Raw genomic sequence first — 22,464 nt, forward strand, 5'->3', positions numbered from 1 at the left:
TCAGGGGAGATCAATAGTTTATTAACTTAAAGGTCAGTTCACCCAAGGCTCTCAGGCGAGGCTCTCCCCTCTTTGCCCCACAGAGGCAAGCCTGGGCAGGGCGCAGCGTGGCAATGGAGAACAAGCAGGGATCAGCCCAGTTCCAACAGGAACCAGCGTTGATTCATACTGTGAGTTTCACTGGCAAAAGGTTTAACAAATTCAATCTATCAACAATGAAAATCAGAACATGCAGCATAGGGAAATACTGTGGATGTTTGGTTAAAAAGAGCGTCTCTGTGAGCTCAGAGAGGAGAAGGATGAAGGACACCAAAGATTCCCCACTCCCCATATGAAAAAAATAGTCTACAGAGAAAAACAAGGACTGTATAAGTTATTTAAAAAAAAATCTGTAAAACAACATAGCCAAGGATATTTTAAACACAATTGTATAAACACCACATGACGTACTAGGAAGAGAGAGCATGGAGAGGGTTGTTTGGGGGAGGGTTTGTGGAACTGAGTGTTTCCTGGCCAGATCCCTGGAATGTCTCTTTTGGAAACAGAGGAGAAAGAAAATCACTGCCGTGGCTGGGAGGTATCCCAGCAAAAGGCAGGATGGTGATGCAAAATGCTGGAAGAGATGAACTGGGAAACCACCTCCGAGAGGAAGGACGGCGCTCCTTCCCCAACTAAACGACGACTCAGCGTTTGGGGAGGAAAATGCATTTTGCCATAACGCTGCTCCGTGTGGACGAAACCTCCCTGCAGGCACCCGGCTCTGCCTGCACACAAGGGGCTTTGCTCTGCGGAGCTCCAGTCGTCGCCACTCTCACAGCCAGGGAGAAGCAGCTGGATCCGAACGGGGTGGCAGAGCGGCACAGAGCTCGCTCCAGGCAGTGCCCGCTCGTCGTTTCACATGGGTACGGAGCACGGCGCTGGCTGGCAGCAGTGCAGGTCTCTGGGGCTGTCGCCGAGCACAAAGCGGGGCCAGACCCGCGTGTGTGTGCTGTCCCATGTCCCCTCGGCCACTCCAAGCACACACGTCTGTAGGATTTCTGTGCAGAACCAAACCTGGGTGCACGGGTCACGCCTTGCTCCCTGCTCATGAGGAGTGTTTGAGAGTATTAATATCACTGCCTGCCTGGGGCCTTTCAGGTCTCCATCATCCAGGCTACGATCTGCTCTCTGCTTAACATATTGCTATAGAAACAAGCTGACAGTGATATTAAAGCCATCAAACTTACGACAGCACCATGTAAACTCTCCCAAAGCTGAAAAATAAAACTTTGTCCTAAACATTTGGCAAAACCGGGCTGGCAGTCGGTGGAAGTCCTGGATGCGGCTGCTGGACTTTACCCGGCCATAAGACACGTCTGACAGCAGAACTGCACAAACAGCTTCTTTTCACAGAGCTTGTTTGATTTCACCATCTCACAGAAAGTCTTGTCAGCTGGGAGGCCGGCCGAGGAACAAGAGAAAATGAGAGCAGATTAACATTTTAAATAAACAAACATCGCACGTAACAGGCGGTGCAATTCGTTCCAGTGTTTGAGAAGAGAGAATGGGAAAGGCGTTGCTTTTTCAGGGCATCTTTCACATGGTTTTAATGAAGGAAGAAAGAAGCTTTGCAGCAAGGAGAAGAATTAGCCCCGAGACTAAAGCAGAATGAAGAATAAACACTTGGGTAAATGCTTGGATGCATTTGAGCAACAGGCAGACAGCCAGCAGCTCTGCCAGCCACTCTCACCCCAGCAAGCCCAGCTGCCGTTAGCTCTATACACTATAAAGGGAATCTCCCAAACCCTCATATTTGCAACAGGGGAGAACCATCGCTGCCACTCACCATTGGTACAGGTCTCATTGGTCACACAGGAGCCACCAAGAAGGCTGAAGCCGTCCTTACACCGCACACAGTTCCCACTGGAGCCCTCACAGGCAGAGCAGTGCTCATCGCACCTGGGGAGAGACCACACTGTGCTCTGCTTGCTGCTCCAAAGCTGAGCTTTGCAGGCAGCAGAGCAGAAGAGGTGGAAAGCAGCAAATCTGAAACCCTGTGCCTCAGAAAACCACACTGCCTTCCAACCCTCCCTTGCACATCGGCCCCATGGGGAGCGCAGCCAAATTGCTGCCCTGCAGCACCTCCAGGCCCCGTGCTGGGTGCTGGGGTGGGTGAACGCTGTGGCTGCAGGGCAGGGACTCTGCTGAGAGACACCCACAGCTCCATCAGTGCTTAGAGCTCATCCAGCCTGACCTTGGCTGTCTACAATGATGGAGAGCTGGAACACGTGCTCAACATCGCCCTGCCTCCCACACTGCCCAGAGAGCCTGGGGCCGGGGCTCAGCCCCTTCATATAGCCCCAGGGCACCTTGGCTGGGTGGCAGAGGGAATGTGCAGAGCTGGCTCCCTCCTCCCCTTTTTGTTTGATTTCCCCATCAACAGCTCAACAGCTCCAGCTGCAAGCTGTTTTTACCATCGCCACTTCTTTCTTTTACCAGGTCCATACCTCTTGCAGACCTTGTTGGGCAGCCCGTGGCTGTCGGCAGGATAGAAGCCCTCCCGGCAGGCGGGAACGCAGCGCCAGTGAGGTGCAGAGCTGTCGGGGGTACAGGGTGTGCAGTCATCCTCACCGGCTCCTGTGGGACAGGGGACAGAAGCCACTTCACATCTCAGTCCCACTTGGGAATCAATAAGATGCTCATTGTGCCAGTGGAGCCCTGCATGCTGCTCCCACCCCAAAAACCCATCCAACATCCTGCCCTGGCAGCCCTTTTATCAAAATCCCCTGCTCCCTCCAAGCATCCCTTCCTGCTCCAGACATGCATACACCAGTTTGATTTTCCCACCCTGCTCAGTGCAATGCATGGAAAAAAAAGACAGATACAAAATGCAGCCAGGGAGGAGATGTGCGGTGGCCATGTGTTGTGGCTGTGCTGGCATTAGGAGCCTTCCACGCAGTGTGCATGAGAAATGGTCATGTGAGAAAAAGAGAGGGGAAAAGACTTGAAAAATAATGGTGGGAAGTGCATTTACACCGCCCGGAATAAGAATTAGAAGGAAGATAATTTTCTTAAGGGATTAAGAGTCCGTTCCCTTCCAGGCTTGCCAACAAGATCAATACATATTTTGGATTTAGCCCTAGGAAATTGCATGTGCATGATAAGTGAGATTCATACGACTGAACATGAATTGTCTGGAGATCATATTATCATCAGATCTACGATGATTTCAAGAACAGGCACAAACATTTACCATGGAAAACAATGAGACACGCAGACAGCAAAAAAGGCAAAATTTAAAGGGGACGTCCAATGACTTCGGGACATGAGTGGATGTCCCCAGCCCTGGGGACAGCACACGTTGAGCACATGACATTTTTAAGCACTGCAGAGCCATCCTCCATCACTGAGAAGGTTTTACTGCCTTCCCCACAACCTTATTAAACCACAGCACCTGGATTCGGACGAATCAGGAAATAAAGAATGGCTCTAATCAAAATGTAAAAACTCCTTACAAGCCTTTCCAGCAGGAATACAGCCCAGCACCTGCACTGTGTGTGGGAGCACTCTGTCCCCAGGGCTCCTCCAGGCATTTCCCTATGGACGCGGTTATTCAGTGGGGTGGCTGCAGGGAAAATAATGCAGCCCACAGCTTCCCTGTGCTGTGATTTCTCTTCCTTGCTTGGGAATTGCTCCCCTCCTGCTCCAGCCAGCATGGCCCAGGGTGTTGTGGGCACCTGTGTGTGATGTACAAAGATTTGGGTTTCTTGCAGGGAGATGCTGGGGATGAAGGCTGTACCTGTGCCAGCAGGGCAGGTCTCGCAGCGCCGGTGCTCACGGCTGAGGTACATGGCAGGCTGGCACTCGGGCACACAGCTCTCTCCTACCAGGCTGACAGGAAAGCAGAGAACATTGACACACACACGCTGGCTCTGGGGACCTGGTGCAGCCCGTCCCCAGCTCCTGCAGCCCCTGCACGAAGGACACAGTCAGCCTGCCCCGTATGTGGCTTGCAGTGTGTGGTGCAAATGTTTTCCTTGCTCTTTCCCTTGTGTTAGATGCCACTGAATTCAGATGGGTGCTTCTGAACCATCCCCGTGGGTGCCTTCCATCTTCCAAAGAGACACAAAGTGCTGCCTCTCCATTCCCTTCGCACCATTTTGCAGCACAACCTCCAAAGCAGGATCTGAAGTCTTTAACTAATGATTCTCTAATTTCCCCCCATGGGCAGGCTGCTCATCCATTTCCCAAATTTAAAACACAGGCCTCAGTGCTGAAGGTACAAGCTCTGGTATTTTACCTGAACCCATCTTTGCATGCAGTACACTTATCCGGCTCGCCGAGACACTTTTTACAGCTTTGATGACATTTCAGACAGCGTTTCTGACCTTTCAAAAAATACAAAAAAAAGAAAACAACAAAAAAAGAAACACACAAGGAGAGTGGGTGAGGACAAAACCTGGATGGGGATTTGCAGGCAGAGCTGTGTGGCCCCATTAACAACTGCCCTTATTTAACAGCTCTGAATGTATTTTGTACCCCTTGTGCACACCTCCTCCCTCCATTCTGGTGGCATTTGAGCTGGCATTTGGAAATCAAAGTGTTTTCTCCATTGGAAAGAGCATGAATTCTCACAAAGTTTTTAGCCCTATGATACACAAGCCATTTATGAGCATCCTTACGTTCATCGGCATAAAAGCTGGGGGGGCACAGGGGCAGGCAGGCACCCATCTCAGGGTGGTGGTAGAGGCTCCTCTTGCACGCTGTGCACTGCCCTGGGCCCCGACCAACACAGCTCTCGCAGCCCTTGTAGCACCGCCGGCACCTCCGCGCTGCCTTGTCGCCAAAGAACCCTGCTGGGCAGGAGCTGACGCACATCCTGGGGGAGGAACAGAGGGGCTGAGCCTTAGGGTGAGCTTGGGTTTATTCTGCCCATCCACCGCCACTCATGTTTTGGGGTTGCCCAGCCCCATGGCCATCATAGCAAAGCCCAACTTCAGGTGCCAGCTGGCACCTCAGCCATGCATCCTTTGGTCATCAGTGGCTCTGGCCAACAAAGGCAACAAACACAACTTACCCTTCTGGCTCCATTTCTCCCATGCCACCCTACCCCAGGGCAGGGGTTCTCATGCTTCCTGCCTATGTTTTCTCTCCCTTATGCTTCTTTCTCCATGCAAGCACCCCGCAGGCCCTCACCTGCCGGTTTTCACACTGCCCAGGCTGTAGTGGATGCAGTTCAAGCACTGATCGGCGCTGGGGCCATCGCAGCCCTGGTCACCGCACTCGGGGTGGCAGGGACCTGGTGGGAGATGGCAGCTCCGTCAGCAACTCTGGCAGCTCTGACACAAGGACAGAGTCTGGGAGCCCCCCAGGGGCTGCAGGGATGCTCCCAGCACAGAATTCCCCCCAGACCCGGGACAGACGGACAGAGGGAAGGGGACACATTTCATTGTTTGCTCCAAGGGGAGGTGAGCAGATCTTTGTTTTTTTATTCGCCAGACGCCTCCACCATCAATTTGTGGTGGGAGCGCCAGCTTGCTGTTTTTCTACCTTCTAATTTTACCGTCCTGCTGCCCCGCTTCGGCCACAGTCACTGTTCCTCCCCACTCTCCCACCTCACCCTTATTATCCCAGCTCAGATTTTTGGGGTTACCTTGGAGGAAGGACAGCCCGAGGCACTTACCCGCATACTCCTCCTCCTCCTCCTCTGCCATCTCCACCTGGCTCTGCAGGAAGGCAGCCCTCGACGGTTCCATATCTGATACCTCCAGTGTCCTTGTGCGGGGCTGGGGGGCCCCTGGCGTGTTGTAGGGGTGCTCAGCTGTCCCGTAGAAGAGGATGCTCCACTCCTTCAGCTTCCCTGTGGGGTAATGTACCATCACACCAAGCTTCCCACACAGTGCTTGCCTCGTCCCATGCTTCAGGGCTGAGCTCAGTGTGTGACAAGATTAGAGGGCATGGTCAGGATGGGTCAATAGTTGGACTCAATGATCTTAGTGGCCTTTTCCAACCGTAATGATTCTATGATCACATAAAATACCATGGGTGCCTGACCCCCACACCCCAAATTTTACCTCCATTCATTGAAAGTGTCCCCAGTGCGCAACGGGTGCAGCCCCAACAGGGACAGCTCTTCATGGGTGTCCTGCCCTGACCCACATGGCTTTGGGACCATCCAGAGCACACAGCTGCTCCCTCTCACCAGTTCTTTCTGTTGCAATTCTTGATCAATGCAAGTCACTTCAAGTCTGAGGTGCATTCTGTTTTAACCACTAATCCCTGTGTTTTCAAGAAGGGCTTAATGATTTCAAACAAATATTTTGGCTCTTGGTGCTTTATACTCTGTTGTCAGGCAGGAAGGCAAGAAGCCACCTGCTCCATCCAGCATGGACAGTGTGTAGCCAGCAAAAGGGCAAGCTCAGGTGCCCTCAGCAAGGATAGCTCAGTCACAACCTCCATCCAACAAAAAAACAAAATGACTTTAAGGTTTTGTCTCCCATCTCAGTAGATGAGTGCCAGGAAATGTCAGCCCTGCACTGGGCTGTGAGTGGCAGTGAAGGGGAAGATTCCAGCCCCGGCCACGTTCATCTCTTCCCTTTCTTCCCTTCTGTTTTGCACACTCTGCTTCAAACACACTGTTGCAGCTCCCTAAGGGGTGACTTTATGTGCTCATTTGGGGTTTATTCCACACAGCCAGGTAAGGCAGAGCCCTGGGGCAGTGTGCAGCCGCATGGAGCTGATTCCCTAATGCCTACTGAGAACCACAAATACGGGGGCAAAGCAGCTCTGGGGGTGTTTTGCTGCTGCTCCAATGAGTTCAAAAGCTTTCAGGCCAAGGCAACAAACAGCAACACCTTCTACACAATGAGCCCCCATGTTCCTCCTGCCAGAGAGCAGCGTGGGTGAGGTTTTTAATTTTCTCCTGGCTTTCTATCAATGAGAATGCAAATTTTTACACCCCCATATGGCACACCAGCCTGGGGCACAATACTTTATGTTTCACATTCCCTTCCCACGAGGCTGGATCCCACCAGCCCAGTTACTTGGCCACTAAGGGGACAAGGACTGGAGCCAGGCTGAGGATGAGGGCACCTGGGAGGCTCTGGTTGGGGACAGTCCCCCCCCGGCCTGTGTGGTGGCAGCTTAGTCAGGACGTCCGTCTGCACCCACAGGGCACTGTCCCCTTGCGCCATTGCACAACCATCCCACGCTCCAGATGTTCGAGCAGCACAGCAAAACAAACAAACAACAATTACAGCTCTCGGGTTTCCTCACTTTGGACTCATTACAGTTTAATTTTGGAAACCTCGCTCTCGGTTGCAGCAAATTTGCCAGAGGGAGAAAACCTGCTGCCGGCTCAGCCCAGCCTCTGTGCAGTAGGGCTTGGCTTTTACACCCATCCTTAGAAATTTGGGTGAATTTGGGCAAAAGATCTGAGATCTAAAGGTTTGGGGCAAGTGAAATTTGGGGCAAAGAGCCTGGGGGAGGCGGTAGTGCGGGCGCTTACCTTGCGCGGTGGGGCTGCGCACCTGGGACGGCGTGTCCTGGATCTCCAGTGTCCACTCGCCGGCTGCCCTCTCGCCCCAGCAGTGCACCGTCATGAACTCCCAGCCCTTGAAACCCTCGTTGGAATGGTCAAACACTCTGCGACAGGAGAAGGAAAGCCACGCAGGTCTCATTCAATCAGGAAAGGGAGGCGTGGAATGAAGGATGCGTTTGGCATCGTCGCCCAGGATGTACAGATCCTCTTGCAACCGAGACGTGCTAAAAGTCTCCCCACAAAAAACTCCAAGCATCAAGCACAGCTCAAGGTGGCTGCTCTTACCTCCTGGCCAGGAGCTGTGACCTGGTCCCTGCTGGAGACACGAGGCTGATCTGCAGGTCACCGCGGCGCGGGTGCGCGATGCTGAGCCGCACCACCACGTGCTCCAGGTACAGCACGTGCTGCTCGCGCTGCTCGCTGCAGGCGCTGCTCAGGGTGCTGGCACGCAGCACGTGGTCCGGGCGGATGTACCTGCCAGGATGCAGTGGTAACCAATGAAAGGTGAGGCAAATCCTGAGCCCTCACACTGTGTGCATGGGTAATATTTGTTCCTCACTGCAAAAAAAAATCCCTTTTTTACAGGCCGGAAGGGTTGGGGCATCAAACTCCCATTGATAGGAGCTGGGCATCCAAATACACTTCAGCTCTGCCTAGAGATGGATGGAATGAGGGCTTAATGCTCATGTTTGGAGTATTTGGGAGCATTTCCCTTGGCGCCCTATTGGTGCTGTGTTTCCCCATTTCTTCTCAGTTGTGTTTAAGCCCAGACTCCTACCGCTTTACAGCAAAGAGTGGCAAATTATCACCTCCTCTGTGTCAGTGCATTGTCCTAGTAGGGGGATTTGCTGAATTGCCCGATGGTAACGAGATGCTTTTGAACTGCTTCTAAGATCTATGCTTTATGGGTTGCAAGGGCACTTTTTTATTATAATTATCAGTGCAGCATTCCTCCTTGGGTTGTAATTAGTGTCTGTATCAGATAAATAGTTTCATGAACACACTTGGCTCCATATCCATTCCTGCTTTGCATACTTGATGCTCTCCAAAGAAACTGCGCTTTCCTGCTGAACAGCTAACTGCAAGGCTACTGCCATGGTTGGAGGCTCTGTTCTGTCTCAACAGACCCTAACGATCCTGAGGAAATCAGGGGTCACTACAAAGCCTGGTCATCACCCAGGATGCCTAAGCACAAGAGGGAGCAGGAGAAATCACCCAGAACACAGCCCACAAGGCCTTCTGCCTTAATATCTCATCGCAGAGTAATACCAGCCACAAAACGAACAACAGAACAAAAGCAGAAGAAATGCTCCTGGCTTGTTCAGGAGGCTGACACTGACCCAGGATTGCAGCCCCAGCTCTTCCAGTTCAAGGGAACCATGTCCCAGTCCCATCACTCACTTGGGTACCCTGTCCAGGCTTCCCACGCAGACGTGCTGGGGTGGCACCGTCTTCCATTTCTTAGCTTCCACTACTATAGCTTCTGCATCAACCAGGCCGAAGCCATATAGATGGCTAACTGGAAAGAGAGAAGACTCAGAAATCTCCACTCTGCCTGACAGATGCTGCTCCTTGCATGTCTTGATGTTTCAGGTCCTCCACCCATCTGGGAAAACATAGAGCTGACCCCACTGTGGCAGGAGGTGTTCCAACACATGGAGCTCATCAACCTGCCTGACTTACACCCTGAAATCACCTTGGTGACACAAAAAAAACAGGAGCAGCCCAATGGCCCAAGTTGGAAGGGACCCACAAGAATCATTGGGTCCAACTCCTTGGACCACACAAATCCAAACATGATGTCCGAGAGCAGTGTCCCAACATTCTCTGAGCTCTGGCAAGCCAAGACTGTGCCCACTGCCCCAGGGAGATGTTCCACACCCACCACTCTCTGGGACAGACATTTCCCAAACATCCAACCTGACCCTGCCCTGACTCCATGCTGTTCCCTCAGGTCCTGACACTCCACTACCACCCAACACCACTGATGTGGAGGTGGCAAACCTCCACCAAGTACATCTGCAAAGCTCCCCCAACAGCAGAGTCTCCAACCAGCTCTGAGCACCCATCCAGTGTGAATCCCCTGGATCTGGGGGCCTCTAATTTCCCTTTGGATGCTGTTTTTGCCATCCCACGGTACCTCACCTTTATGCCCTGCTCCGTTGGTCTTCCAATCAGCTGCCCGCAAGTGTACTGGCCGTGACGTCCTGACCAGGAGGTGCTGGACATCCCTCCATGTGAGCAGGGGACTGCAAGGAGATGTGGTCACAGCACAGCTCTGCTGCCCCCAGTCTTTCCATCAGGCTAAAAATCAGGCTATCCTACTCAAATAGGGTATGAATTGGTTATTTCAATGCTCACGCCCTGCCCGGGGGGGGCCATTGCTCGGGGTGCCCAAGTAGAGGGAGAGTACCCAGGGAGGGATGCTGTGTGCCCATGAACAAGGGGTATATAGTTCCTAGGCTAAAGAAAAAATAAAAGCTGGACAAAACCCTGGGTCGCTCATTTAACATAAAAATCCAAAGTGCTTTAAAAAAAACCCTTAGGCAGGGTTGACATGTTCGTGTTCATGGTGCCATGCAGTGAGCACCACATGTTTCTATGCCTCAACTCAGGAATATTTCTGAAGAATTTTCCATGTTTTTCTTACAGTCTCCTTAGCATCTCAAGCTGTTATTGATATTGCTCTCGAACACCATATAGAAAAAAGAAATATAATTTATTCCTTCTCATCATAATGGGGCGTCTGAGTGCCTTCATCTCCCCGCACCCAGCCCTGGTACTTAATGTTGCATTTTATGCCCTGGATAAACAATGCAAATCCTACACCTCACACTCTTAAGAAAGAAAACAGCATCTCCCAGAACGTGATCACTCAACCTGGGCACCAAGATTAAACTGAAGGAGATGAAGTCTGCTGAGCATGACCGCCCCCAAATGCAATGGCAGCATTGCCCCACGGCTCATTCACGGCAAGGGGAGACAGAGCTTTGTTTGTATTCCACTCCATAAAAACACTAATAGAAGTTCATGAGCAGATGCCCTGCAAGCCAGGGGATGGCTGGAGCAGGGCTAAGAGTGCGTTTGGTGTTATGCAAAAGTAATCCTTTTCCCTAAGCTTGGGAAGGTCCCACCCCAGTGGGATTGACTTACTTTGCCTCCAAAGCCAAGGCGATGATGCCGGCCACCATGGGTGCAGACACGGAGGTGCCGGTGTGGCCATCAGTGCAGCGGTGCCGGAGGTCAGTGGTGACCTACAGAGAGAGCAGCTGTAGCCCTGCGATGCCAGAGGTGCTCCCAGTGCTGACCATTGAGAGCTCAATGGAAACCATGGCACCGTGGCATGGGTAATGAACCCTCGCCACATTTCCCACATCATCAGCCCAAAAAAGGGGCTGCAGATACATCTGGCATGTAAGAAAACACTTGTGCTTGTGTTTTCCCTTGCAAAAAAGACTGTTTGAAAAGGGCAAAACGTTAGTTTTGTTGTGGATCAGCTGGAGGAAAAGCTGTGGCTGGAACAGAGCTGGAAAAAATGTCCATGGGCTCGTGCTTGTTTTCCTTTTTATGTGCTTGTTTTCATTTTTACACACCAATGGGAAAACCCAGATTTTGGAGCCTCTGAGGACAGGACCACCAGGGCCAACACACTGAGCAGTTGTCACCAAAACAACCCCACAAGCAGAAGCCCTCACCACAAACACCTAAGGGGCTGCTGATCTGCTCAGAGCTGAACTTACAATTTTCCGCTCATAGAAGGCCCCGCTGCTGTAGGTGGTGGCCAGGGTGGATGCACACTCCTCCAGGTACCAGGGTTTGTAGCCGTTCTCAGTAGTGCTGCTGATGGAGATGGTGTAGATGCTGTTGGTGTAGCCATCACAGGAGCAGTAGTCACCCTCCCGGCCGCCATTTCCTGATGCCCAGACAAAAATGGACCCCAAGCCCCTGCGGCCCTGTGGGCAGAGAGGGAAAGGGGTGAGGACACCAAGTGTTTGCCCGGGATGAGAGTGGGGAGCAGCCCGGGGAGCAGGAGACAGTGGCAGGGGCAGCCACCACTTACTGGGTTTGGGGAAGGATTTAGGGTTTGGTTAGGGTGGAATGGTGGCATCAGCATGCAGTTTTCCCCCTGGGTAAGAGCAGCTGGGTCACCTCATCCTAGAGGAACATCGAGAAACTGCCTAAAACCTGTGCCCCACTTCTCTCCAGCACACAAAGCCCATCGCAAAGCTACCCACCACCCACCCAAACCATCAGAGAGCTTCCTGCAACGCATCCTTTAGGCTTTGTTTGTTTGCTTCTTTCCTTCCCTCATAGCTTGGCACGAACATCTGATGGAGCATCCCCACCGGGCAGCCTTGCCAGCTGCCCAGACCTCCCTGGAGCTGGGGAAAGTCCCATGTGGGAGCAGCCACACTGCTAACAAGGGGCCCCTAATGAAGCTGGCAGCGTGGCACAAGGGGGGCCCATCTGCTCCCCTTGGGGCACACATAGCTAATGTGTTATTGCACATCCTGATGCTCTGAGTGGGTACTGAGCAGGCAGGGAATGGAGCACTATTCCTGTGTATCCCTGTCTTGCTCCTTTGCCTCCTCGGAGCACTGGTCTCCTTGCAGAGACCTCAAGGTTCACCTGAGCAGATCGGCGCCTGCCTGCATCCCCACCCTCTGCTTGGCTGTCTGCTCTCACAGAAAAAGATGCAAAATCAGAGCAATTTGCTGGGATTTATCACATCTCCCACGTATATGGCCATGCATACATTGGGCCGGCTGGCCACGTGACGCATGACAGCCAACAAGAACTAGCAGCAAGAAAGCACCAACAGAACTCATGTGCCACCTACAGCACCTAATGGTACCCACGGACCACATGCAGAGATGTGGCTATGGGCTCCATTCGGGTACACACATGGGGAAGCCAAAATCTCCCTCACAAGGATGCTCCAGGCTCTGCCTGTGTCATTGCATCCACAATGGGAGTCAGCTCCAGAGCCAAGAGGACACGCAAGCAACATCCCTCCATCCCAGCACAGCACCACTCACACCCAATGGCGATTCCCAACAGAGCAGAACATTGCCTCACTTTGCAACTTGGTTGAAAAGCCATCCCTGCACTCCTCAATCAGCCGTGAAGCTTCCCACAGGCAGAACCAAAACACCCAATGGCTTTATTGGCCACCTCCCCAAACCAATACCACCCCAGAAAGGCTGCAATAAAAACGGGACGCAGACAGCAATTTCCCCCTTGGCCAACGCTTGGGACCAAGGAATCAGTGGGACACAAGGTGCACATCCCCTGCTCCTGCAGTGCTGGAGCTCTATGGTGCCAGGAGAAATATTGCCCTATTAGCTCGGGAGCTAACAAGTGTGGTGAGTAACGAGATGATAAACGACCCCCGTGCAGCCCTACTGCTAACAGATAAAGGTTATTTTAATGTTTCCATTAAAAACTCAATTTTAAGGATTTATAACTCAGATGCAGCCATTTGCTTGGGCTAAAGGTTGCTGCTAGCTCTCTGCTTATGACTTTCCTCATTAATTAAGGGGAGGCAGGCGGCAATTAGGAGCTCTGCAAGGAGGGTGGTGAGGGCTGCAAACATGGGTGGCATTGGTCCGCAGGGAATGCGAGATGGGGATGGTGCAGAACCCAAATCAGCTTGGTACAGAGTGGGAAAGGCAACACGGGGCTCAGGAACACAGCAGTCCATCAGTAACCCTGCCTCACTCAAAAAATGGGGAAAAGGGAAGGGGGAAAGGGAAAAAGGGAAAAAGGGAAAAAGGAAAAAGGGAAAAAGGGAAATGGAAAAGAGAAAGGAAGAGAAAGGGAAAAGGGAAGGGGAGAAGGGAAGGAGAAAAGGGGCACCCAGGGGTGCAGGACCCATCTTCATCCAAACCCCCTCCCTTATCCAACCATTCTGAGCACAGCCACAGTTCCCGTCTTCAAATAAAAGCAGAGATGTGGAGAACTCTTCCCGAAACGGCGGGTCCATGCCGGACAGGGACCCCACTGCTGCCTGCTCACTCCCACATGGAAAAAAGCGCTGTGAAGGGCGGCCTGTTCCCTGTATTTACACGACACGAACTCCCAGCAACTTCAATGAATTCCTCTTCAGCCCGACCGCCCCGGCAGGAAATCAAGTAAATAGTGGGAAAACACTCCACCCTATTTATAGATAACATGAGGGCGGCAGAGCTGAGAGCAGAGAGGAGGAAGGGAGGGAATGGTCTCAGGGCAGCCAAACCCAACCCCGAGCTGCCCCAGAACATGGGGGTTGCATCACTTACCCACCAAGGGGCCGCAGAAGGGCTTTTCCCAGTGCTTTGAGCCAATATTTGCCCTTTTCTTTTTAATACAAAAGCACCAGGTCTTTGCCACTCGAGGGGTCTCCCGTCACCAAACCCTCGGAGCTCAGGGATGGGACGCGGGGGGCCGAGCAGGGGTCCCACGGGGCAGGGGAGGAGTGCCAGCGCTGGGCGCTGCGCGGTCCACACCTTTTTAATGCCATGCTCAAAAGCCTGCTTGGCCAATAGGCCGGGTCCATCAACTGTCTTCCCATCATCATCTGGCCCCCAGCTCGCGCTGTAAATGTCAATGTAATCGGGTCTGATGCCAAGCGACTTCGCTTCAACAACATCTGTTACATCTCCATCTAACATACGAATGCCTAAAAGCACAAAAACATCAGACATTAGGGCTTAATGGCTTTTATGGAAGTGCAAGGATTGCAATCAAAGGCCTTTGTTAGTGGTGGCAGAAACCGCGAGGCTCGGCATGCCTCCAATAGCTGCAACAAGCGGCAGCACCGGCGAGCCCCACGGCCAGGAGCTGGGAGGGCATGCAGGGAGCTCTGCTCGTGCTCCCTGTGCTGCTGTATTGCAAGCAATGAGCTTTTGGGTGAGGGTTTAAAATCAGCTCCAGCGGGCCTGAGCTGTTAGAAGGAAGCTCCGCTCCCATCATTGAAATTCCCATCCAAAAACCCTGTTATCCCCATCCTAAAAGGTTGCTTTCCCATCCTAAAACCTTGTTTGCCCCATCTAATCCAACAACACCACCCGGATGACAGCAGCTTTTCCCCGTGTTCACAGCCCCATTGGCTTTGGGCACATACGGGTGGTGGGAAGTGGCACAGGACAGTGGGACCCCATGTATACAGGAACAGCAGTGCCCATCACTACGTCACATCATTGCCCAGCTGGTGCTGACAGTGCCAGGACAAGGACAGCTCCAGGAGCAGCAGTGACCCCATGCTGGGGTTGCATGGCATCCCCACTGAGATAACATGGAAAGCCGCATTCCCAGCCCCAAGGATAACCCAAAACTGGGGTAAGAGCAGCCCTGCAGATGCAAGCACTGATGCTTTGTATGGAGAGCCCAGAGCGATGCCGAGCATCCAGTCAGGCAGACTCTGGTTTACACTGATGCATTTCCCGTTCCACATATGCTTCTCTTAAAGAAGACAACTGCAGGCAGACGGAATTACACTGCAGCTGTGCTCCAGACAACACTCAGCTCAACTGCATTTCTCTGATGCTGTCCCACATTAGCCAAACATGAGCTTGGAAGTGCAGGAAGCTGTGCCCCAAACTCCCTGTCCCAGGAAACATGAAGGGAAGCTGCCTCCCAGGAGAGCATTGCAGGAAAGAAGAGAGGAGGAGGTATGACAGGAGCCATCCTTGCTTATGGCAATGTTTTGCCCACAGCAAATGAAAAGCGATGCATGAGCGATGGAGAGCAGCGAGCTCAATTAGGTGGGAGCTCCCTGAGTGTGACAAATGGGCTTCCCCAGCAAGTTGTGCTCGTTCATCACTGCTTTATTTGAGTCATCCATCTAAAGTCACTCTCACTGAAGCTGCAGTGTTTTCTTCCTCAAATGCAAAGGTGATAGGTCTGGAGGCTGGGTTTCTTGGCTCTGTCAGGTTGCCTGCTTCGCTCACCACCCCCAGCACACACACAAGTCAATAAAAGGAAGTAAATTAAAATAGAACCCATAATAAAGGCAGCAAGCAACACTCATTTCTGTAGCCCTTATTGAGGAAATACAGACACCAGGACCTGATCCTGCAGGGTGCCAAACCTTAAATCCCACTGAGTGGAGCAGAGCCAGAATGTGAACAACCCATCTGAACAGTGAGCAGAAGGCATCACACAGGTGGGATGGGATGAGGAAAGTTGGGGACGGGGAAGGTTGGGGATGGGGCCACAATACAGCCTTTGCCAGCTCCTCCCAGTCACTCTCCCCAGAACAACATCTTCCACTGAGGCTTTCCCCAGCATCAGGTCCCCACTGCCAGCTGTGCATAGAAGGACGCAACTCAATGGAAAGCATGTGGTGCATTGCTGGGATGCAAAGAACCAGACACTGAGCACTTGGGACTGCTCCCAGTACCTGGGGTGGCACAAGGGCTCACAGATCCTTTGGCAAAGCCCCACTCCTGCTGAGACACCCACCGAGCGCACACCCAGCTCTGGGCTCACCACACATGGTCCCAGCAGCCACACAATGTGCTCACACCCCTATCTGCACAACCATTTTATTTTCCCATGAGGACATTTTGGGGTCCCCCAGATGACCCCTCCTAAGCTGCTCACTGACAGACAAAAACCTCACAAATAAGTGATTTCTGGAGCTAACTCATTGCCACCAGCCAAACCAAATACATGTCCCATCCAGACCAACCCCCCGACACTTTAGGGCAAAGCCACCACCATCCATATACACGCATGGAACTTACGGCAGGGATGTGACCCAAGCAGTTTTCCACCCCAAAACACACAGAGCCAGTGTCCCCCACACCCTGGGATCACCTGCATGGGGCTGGGGACCCCCATCCTCCCACAAGCCCCCCCAGAGCTCCCTCCTCCCCATGCTGGGATTTGCCCAAAATGGGGGATGATCCACATTGAGCCACGTTGGTGCCACGTTCCCAGCAATATGTGGGGGAATGACATCCCCCTACCCACCCCAAGAGCCCACCAACCCCATCATGGCCCCGTGGGGGGACTAGGAAGGGCAGCGGGCTGCAGACAGTGCTGGCCTCACCTCCAATGCGTGCGTTGTAGGCAATGCCCACAATGCAGTACGAGTTGTTGGCTGCTGCTGCCACCTCCCCCGCGCAGCGTGTGCCGTGCCTGCAGGGAGAAAGCCCTGTGAGCAGATTTTGTGTAAAGCCCCTAAAGCAGCATTTCCTGAAGGGATAGGATGGGATTCCATGGGATACAATGGGACAGGGCCCAGCAACTATGCAATTAGCACCACATACTTATTCTCATTGCTGGCATCGTAGCGAGGCGTTGGGTCATGGTCATTCCCATTAACATCGTAGCTTGCAAGAGGGTCCTGAAATGGGTTTTCTACCATTAGGTTCCACTTATGGTCATGGGACAGCAGCCCAGATCCTTCCGTAGTTTCCCCACATTCTCATTTCTCCTTCCTAAAACACCCCCTTCCTTTGACCTCCTGCTGTGCAGCCTCACACTGTGCTTATTCCCCACGATCCAGCAGAAACAAACCCCCTCATTGATACCATTCAGCCCGAGGTGCCCCACTCACGTAGTTCTGCAGCAGGTCGGGGTGGTTCCTCTCTATCCCGTCATCAAGGATGGTGACCACCACATTCCTGCCGGTGTAGCCCCTCTGCCAGGCAGCGACCACATTCATCTCCGAGCGGCAGCGGCTGTTCCTGTCCCCGCAGTGCTACAGGGGCAGCAATGGCAGAGCACAGCCTGCAACAGGGCTGCGACCCCACAGCCTGGGCTTCAGCCCCTCCACGGCAGCATGGAGTTCATTTATCAACCCAAAAGCACATCCCACTCCCAACCCCTCCCAGTAACTCATAGATCTGCTCCAACTGCACTGACCGAGGCCACCAGCAGCGGTCAGCTCAGGAGCACACTCTCCTCTCCCCATCATTCCTTCCCTCCACCACTCCTCACACTGCAGGCTCTTGGCTTTTGAAGCACCCATTTCCTCTCTGCACTTAATTTCAAACGAATTTCCCTGTCAAATACGGATCGATGAGCCAGGCAGGAGGAAAAATGATATTGCAAATAGATGGTAGCAGCTCTTTGATGGGCAAAGATGTGCCAGCACTGCAGCTGTGATGCTCTGATGTCTACGCGCACAATGCAGCAAAGGCACTGCTGAAACACTTCCAACCAAACCCCTTTGTACAAAAAATAAATAATCTGAATTTTTAGCTCACTTTTCATGGAGGCAATACGCACCAGGTACCACATGTTGGGCCACACCGGGTCGTTGAAGGGCAGGGAGGGGGGATCACCACGGACGTGTCTCTTCACCCGCCGCCGCACCTCCTGCTGCTGCAGCCACTCCACCTGTGGGCACAGAGCACTGCTGGGCAAAGGGCTGTGGGGGGATGTGCCCCCAACCCCCAGCCAGCTCCGTCTGCAGGCAGAGGGGCAGGATGGACAGGCAGACAGCCAGGAACCGCTGGCTGAAAGCCGTCATGAGTTCTATATGTTTCATTCATTCGTTGCACTGCATCCTGCAGAGCAGCTTTAGATCTCGGAGATAAACACGATTCATCCAGGGAAGGGTCAGGTGGATAATAGGAAACGTTTCTCAGAAGGAGCGGTGCTGCACTGGCACAGGTTGCCCAAGGGTGGTGGGGACACTGATGCTGGGGATGCTCCAGAACCACAGGGATGAAGCACAGAGGGACATGGGCAGTAGCACGGTGGGGTGGACTTGGGAATCTTGGAAGTCCTTTGCAACTTTAACAATTCTATTCATTTATACTAAAGTCACACAATTCTATACTGGAGGTGTGCGTAAACCTCGATATGATGCCAAGGTGCTGCTGTTCCATCCTGATGCCCATCTCTGGTGGGTCCCCATCCTGCAGCCCCACCAGCACTCACCTGGACGCCCCTGGCTTTGTGCAGCCCCAAGCACTGAAGGTTCATCAAAAACAACCCCATGTACCCCCAAGCATTAACCCCCACATGCTCACTGTGTTGATGTTGGGCACAGAGCTCCCCATCCCTTCACACCCACATCTCGTAACCCTGACCTCCATGTGGCCGTGGCTCTGATCTTTAGACAGACACTTTTCTACCAAAAAAAAAACAAACAAAAAAACAAATACAAATGTTAAGTTTTTGTTTGGCTCGTTTATGCTGGAGCTGCCAGCCAAAGCGAGCGCTCCGCACTTGGTTTATGGCTTTATGGCTCTGATTTACAGAGATGGAGGCAGAACGGTGAGCATCGCTCCCAGCCTAGAGCTGTGTTTTTAAACCTATATATTTCCAAGGTTGGGGGGGAGGGGAGGGAATAAAATAAAATAACTGTTGAAACAAACAAAAACATATTTCATAGGAAAATATGGTTCCGTGGCGCCTTGCCTGCTGATAGCAAGCTGCTTCATTTGTGCAGCGACGGATTTAAGTGTTGGAAGCAAAAACAAAACACGGCTTCATGGTCTGGTTGAAAAAACTAAGTTAAATAGAGGAAATTGCCCAATTAGGCGGCTTTTCTCCCCAAAGCAGCACTCCTCGGCTGAGGGGCTCCCACCCCCTTCCCAGCACTGCTACTATGTGAGGATGGGAAGGAGCCTAAGGCAGCCCTCAGCTTGTGACATTCCTGACAGCTCCCATCACCCTTCACAGGGGGCAAAGGCTTCTTGGAAATTATATTAAAAAAAGAAAAGAATGAGGTTTTGCTACGAGAAACAGTTACAACAGAGCCCTGTGCTGGGATCCTGGGCTGCGAGCAGAGTGGCAGCTCCTGTGCTCCCCAGAGCTCTGGGATCTCCATTGAGTGATATGGGGCAGCTCCACCCAGTGTCTTCTCCTTTCACCCAGTTTGCCCCCCAAACTGCCAGATTTGCTAAATCCCTTCATCCTCACCACACCATGTGGTGGATGTTAGCCCCACAGTGAGCAGCCAGAACCTTAAAGGGTTCTCCATGGGTATGAGTGCAATTTAGAGCGTCCCAAGGACCCTTCTTGCACGTTCCATCACCACCCTTACTGCCAGAGCCTGAGGGGATCTGGCTCCTGCGGTGGAACCAACCAATAAATCCCCAGGCTGGAACAATAGCCCCCTGGAAGACACAAGATGTGGAACATCTGCAATTGATTGAATTTGCTGCTTCTTCAGAGTTTCTGCAATGTTTGTTTCCCAGCTTGTGATGTCGTGTCTCCTTGTGCCTTGCAGGGATTTTTTTATTGCACTGTGCACGCTCAAATGCTGACACACCTCTAAAATGAGCTGGAAACATGGGAAAGAGGGACAACACATGCCAAGAGGTCCTAAACTCAGGGCGAGAGCCAACAATGGGACCTCAGAGCTCTGAGGACCGCAGAGCAATGCAAGGCACACACTCGCAGACTGAAAGCCCATTGACTTGGCCCCATCTGTTGGCCCCAGATTCAATGAGACAGAAGTATTTCCATTGCAGATCGGAACCCATCATTTGCTTGTTCCCTGAGCAGCTCTGCCACCACTCCAGCACTCTGCACATCTCCAGGCATTAGCACTGAGGATTTGTCCTCTGCTCTGCCAAAATAACATGTCACAGAGCTGCAGCCCTCGACACCGCCCGGGCTCACTTGTCCTGCATCCTCCTGGTCCCCCATTGCTTTTGTCAACTCAGCTGCAACCCAAATCCCTTCGGATGTTTGCTCTAGGAAAAAGCAATGCACGCCGATTGCCAATGATTTCACACATAGCAACCATTGAGACAGCAAATGTTGTGGCAACTGGATCAACACCCGAGTATGCAGCAGCCTCACGATCCTATAAGGCTTTTTCCTCCCTTTGCTTTCCCCCCATCCTTCAGGCAGATGTTAGCATTTAGTCACGTTAAGTGTTTTTCATCACTGATAAACATCCCCATGCCAGTGAGTCACCGTGTGCATGCACAGGGCTGCGTCTCAAGGATGGTGCTGTCATCATGCAGTGCTGCAGACCATGGCTGTGGGGTTTGGGGGTACAGCCCCATACCTTGGGGTCCATGCGGAGGAAGGTGTGAGGTCCCCGGCTGCTCAGTGTCGAGCGCTTGAACGTTTTGCTGTGGTGGAAGTGGTAGTAGTTTTCCAAGCTGCCGATCTGGGAAAAAGAAAGATTTGTTTTACAAAGGCAAGGGTTGCCCATGGTCTGCAGAAAAATGCCAACCCCAAGGCTATGCTGTCCTCAGACCCCTCATCTCTCAGCCAATGATGATGTGCACTGTGCTCTGAGCACCTGCTTGAGCTGTAGGTGCCCCTACAGGGCAGTGCAGGAGAGTTGGACCAGATGGCCTTTAAGGGGCCCTTCCAACTCAATGACCCTATGGCTCTACGTGGATCCTCTCTTCCCAAAAGCACGGGCATCACTCAGTCAACCCAACATCCTGTGGAGATGCAGTGAGATGGGCAAGGAGGTTATAAACCAGAGTTCTCCATTCCCATAGGATTACTGAGAGCCAGCCCTGCAGGATCTTGGGTCAAGGGACCCTTTGAACCTAACTTTAAACCCAAGTAGAAGAACTCAAAAAAATAAATTGATGGCAGAGTATTTGCTCTCCTCTCTGTGGGATCAGAGAGGACACTGCTGGAGCTCTTGCCCCGCTCACTGGGAGCAGTGTGAGCCCCACAGGTGGGAGCTCTGGGGAAGCTGAGGACACTTTGGTTATTCCCATGGATGGCATCAATAGGGCTGAAACCCCAAAAGCACAACAAAGGGAGTGCTGGAAACCCCAAGAGCAGCAGAGTTCCAAAGAGAAACACAACAGTGCAAGAGGTGAGCTGATCCCTTCTGCCTCCGGACAAGCTCACACATCCCAGTTCCAGTGGGAATTGCTCTACAAATGTCATTCTTAATGTTAAGCAGCAATACAACCACACAGTATGGGAGCCTCTTGCTCTGCTTCCCATCCCCTTCTCTCCCAAACGCCGTAAGCAGGGGGGCAGGGAGGGCAGCTCTCATGGTGGCACCGGAGTCCCCACATCCAAGGTCCCAACGGGGTCCCAATATCTGAAATCCCAGAAGCTGAAGGAGGGAAGCACCACATGTCCCTCTGCCAGAGCAAGGGAAAGTGCAGGTCCCCAAATCCTCATGCCACTGTTTCTCCCCTCCTCGTCCCCACGAGGAACACATGCACAAAGGGGGATGTGGATGCATGGGGTTCAGCACTTGGTGATCTCCCCCTGGGTGAGCCCCGGGGCTGGGGATGGCCTGGAGCAGCCAGAGCACTGCAGAGGTGCACGCGCCGGAGGAGAAGCAGGAACGCCCTGATGCAAGCACAGAAATATTTCCCTTGGTCTGCAGCCTGCTGCCGGCTGTCCTGGGAGGGCTCAGGGGAGAGGGAGGGATGGACGGGACAGACAGATGGATGGGACAGGCAGACAGAAATGATGGATGGATGGGACAAAGAGGTGGATGAATGGAATGGACAGATGGATGGAGTGGAGAAGGATCGGTGCGCAGGGCAGCTGATACAAGGCAAAGCAAAACCCCAAAGCAGGAACAGCGTTGGGTCGACGCAAAAGCCTAAAGCAGGAGCACGTCTGCTGCAAAGCGGGACGTTTAATGGAGACGTTGAGCTGAATGGGCAGAAGCAGCAGAAGGGCACGCTCCCAGCTCCGCGAGGGAGGTCGGGATGGGGCTGGACGGCCGGGGAGGGCAGAGCGCGGCGCTGCAGGTGGGGGACACGGGATGGAGGGACACGGGCTGGAGGACGCTGCCGCCCGACAGCTGCGGGACACGGGCACGGGACGGGTTTGTTGATGATGCAACATCCGAATTGCACTCCGCGGGGTTAGGGCAGAAAGCAGAGCTGCAATCAATCGCTGGGACGCGACTCCCGCAGGGGGAATGGGCGGAATCCCCAGACCCGGGGGGAACCGTGCCGGGAACCCCCGGCACCCGCAGCGCGCTCGGACCGGGGAGGACCGCCCGCTCCTCGCGTTCCCGACACCTCCGATCAACCCCGGGCGGAGAGTCC

At 52.9% G+C, this 22,464-nt stretch overlaps 1 protein-coding gene across 1 annotated transcript; it reads right to left on the bottom strand.

The window, feature by feature from the left end:
* On the bottom strand, nt 1-22,395 carry PCSK6 (proprotein convertase subtilisin/kexin type 6). The gene is made up of 20 exons (XM_010717558.3): nt 20,484-22,395; nt 17,741-17,851; nt 17,067-17,210; nt 16,777-16,853; nt 16,557-16,645; nt 14,008-14,180; nt 11,260-11,472; nt 10,673-10,773; nt 9,665-9,768; nt 8,921-9,038; nt 7,805-7,993; nt 7,487-7,623; nt 5,663-5,839; nt 5,176-5,278; nt 4,662-4,858; nt 4,280-4,367; nt 3,779-3,870; nt 2,487-2,616; nt 1,826-1,938; nt 1-1,432 (listed from the first exon to the last, which is right to left on the bottom strand). The coding sequence occupies exons 1-20, from the start codon at nt 20,631-20,633 to the stop codon at nt 1,335-1,337; spliced, it is 2,604 nt and encodes an 867-aa protein (XP_010715860.1). The 5' UTR covers nt 20,634-22,395; the 3' UTR covers nt 1-1,334.
* Between the last annotated feature and the right edge of the window lie 69 nt (nt 22,396-22,464).

Source organism: Meleagris gallopavo, chromosome 12 (genome assembly GCF_000146605.3).
Source record: "Meleagris gallopavo isolate NT-WF06-2002-E0010 breed Aviagen turkey brand Nicholas breeding stock chromosome 12, Turkey_5.1, whole genome shotgun sequence".
Lineage (NCBI taxonomy): Eukaryota > Metazoa > Chordata > Aves > Galliformes > Phasianidae > Meleagris > Meleagris gallopavo.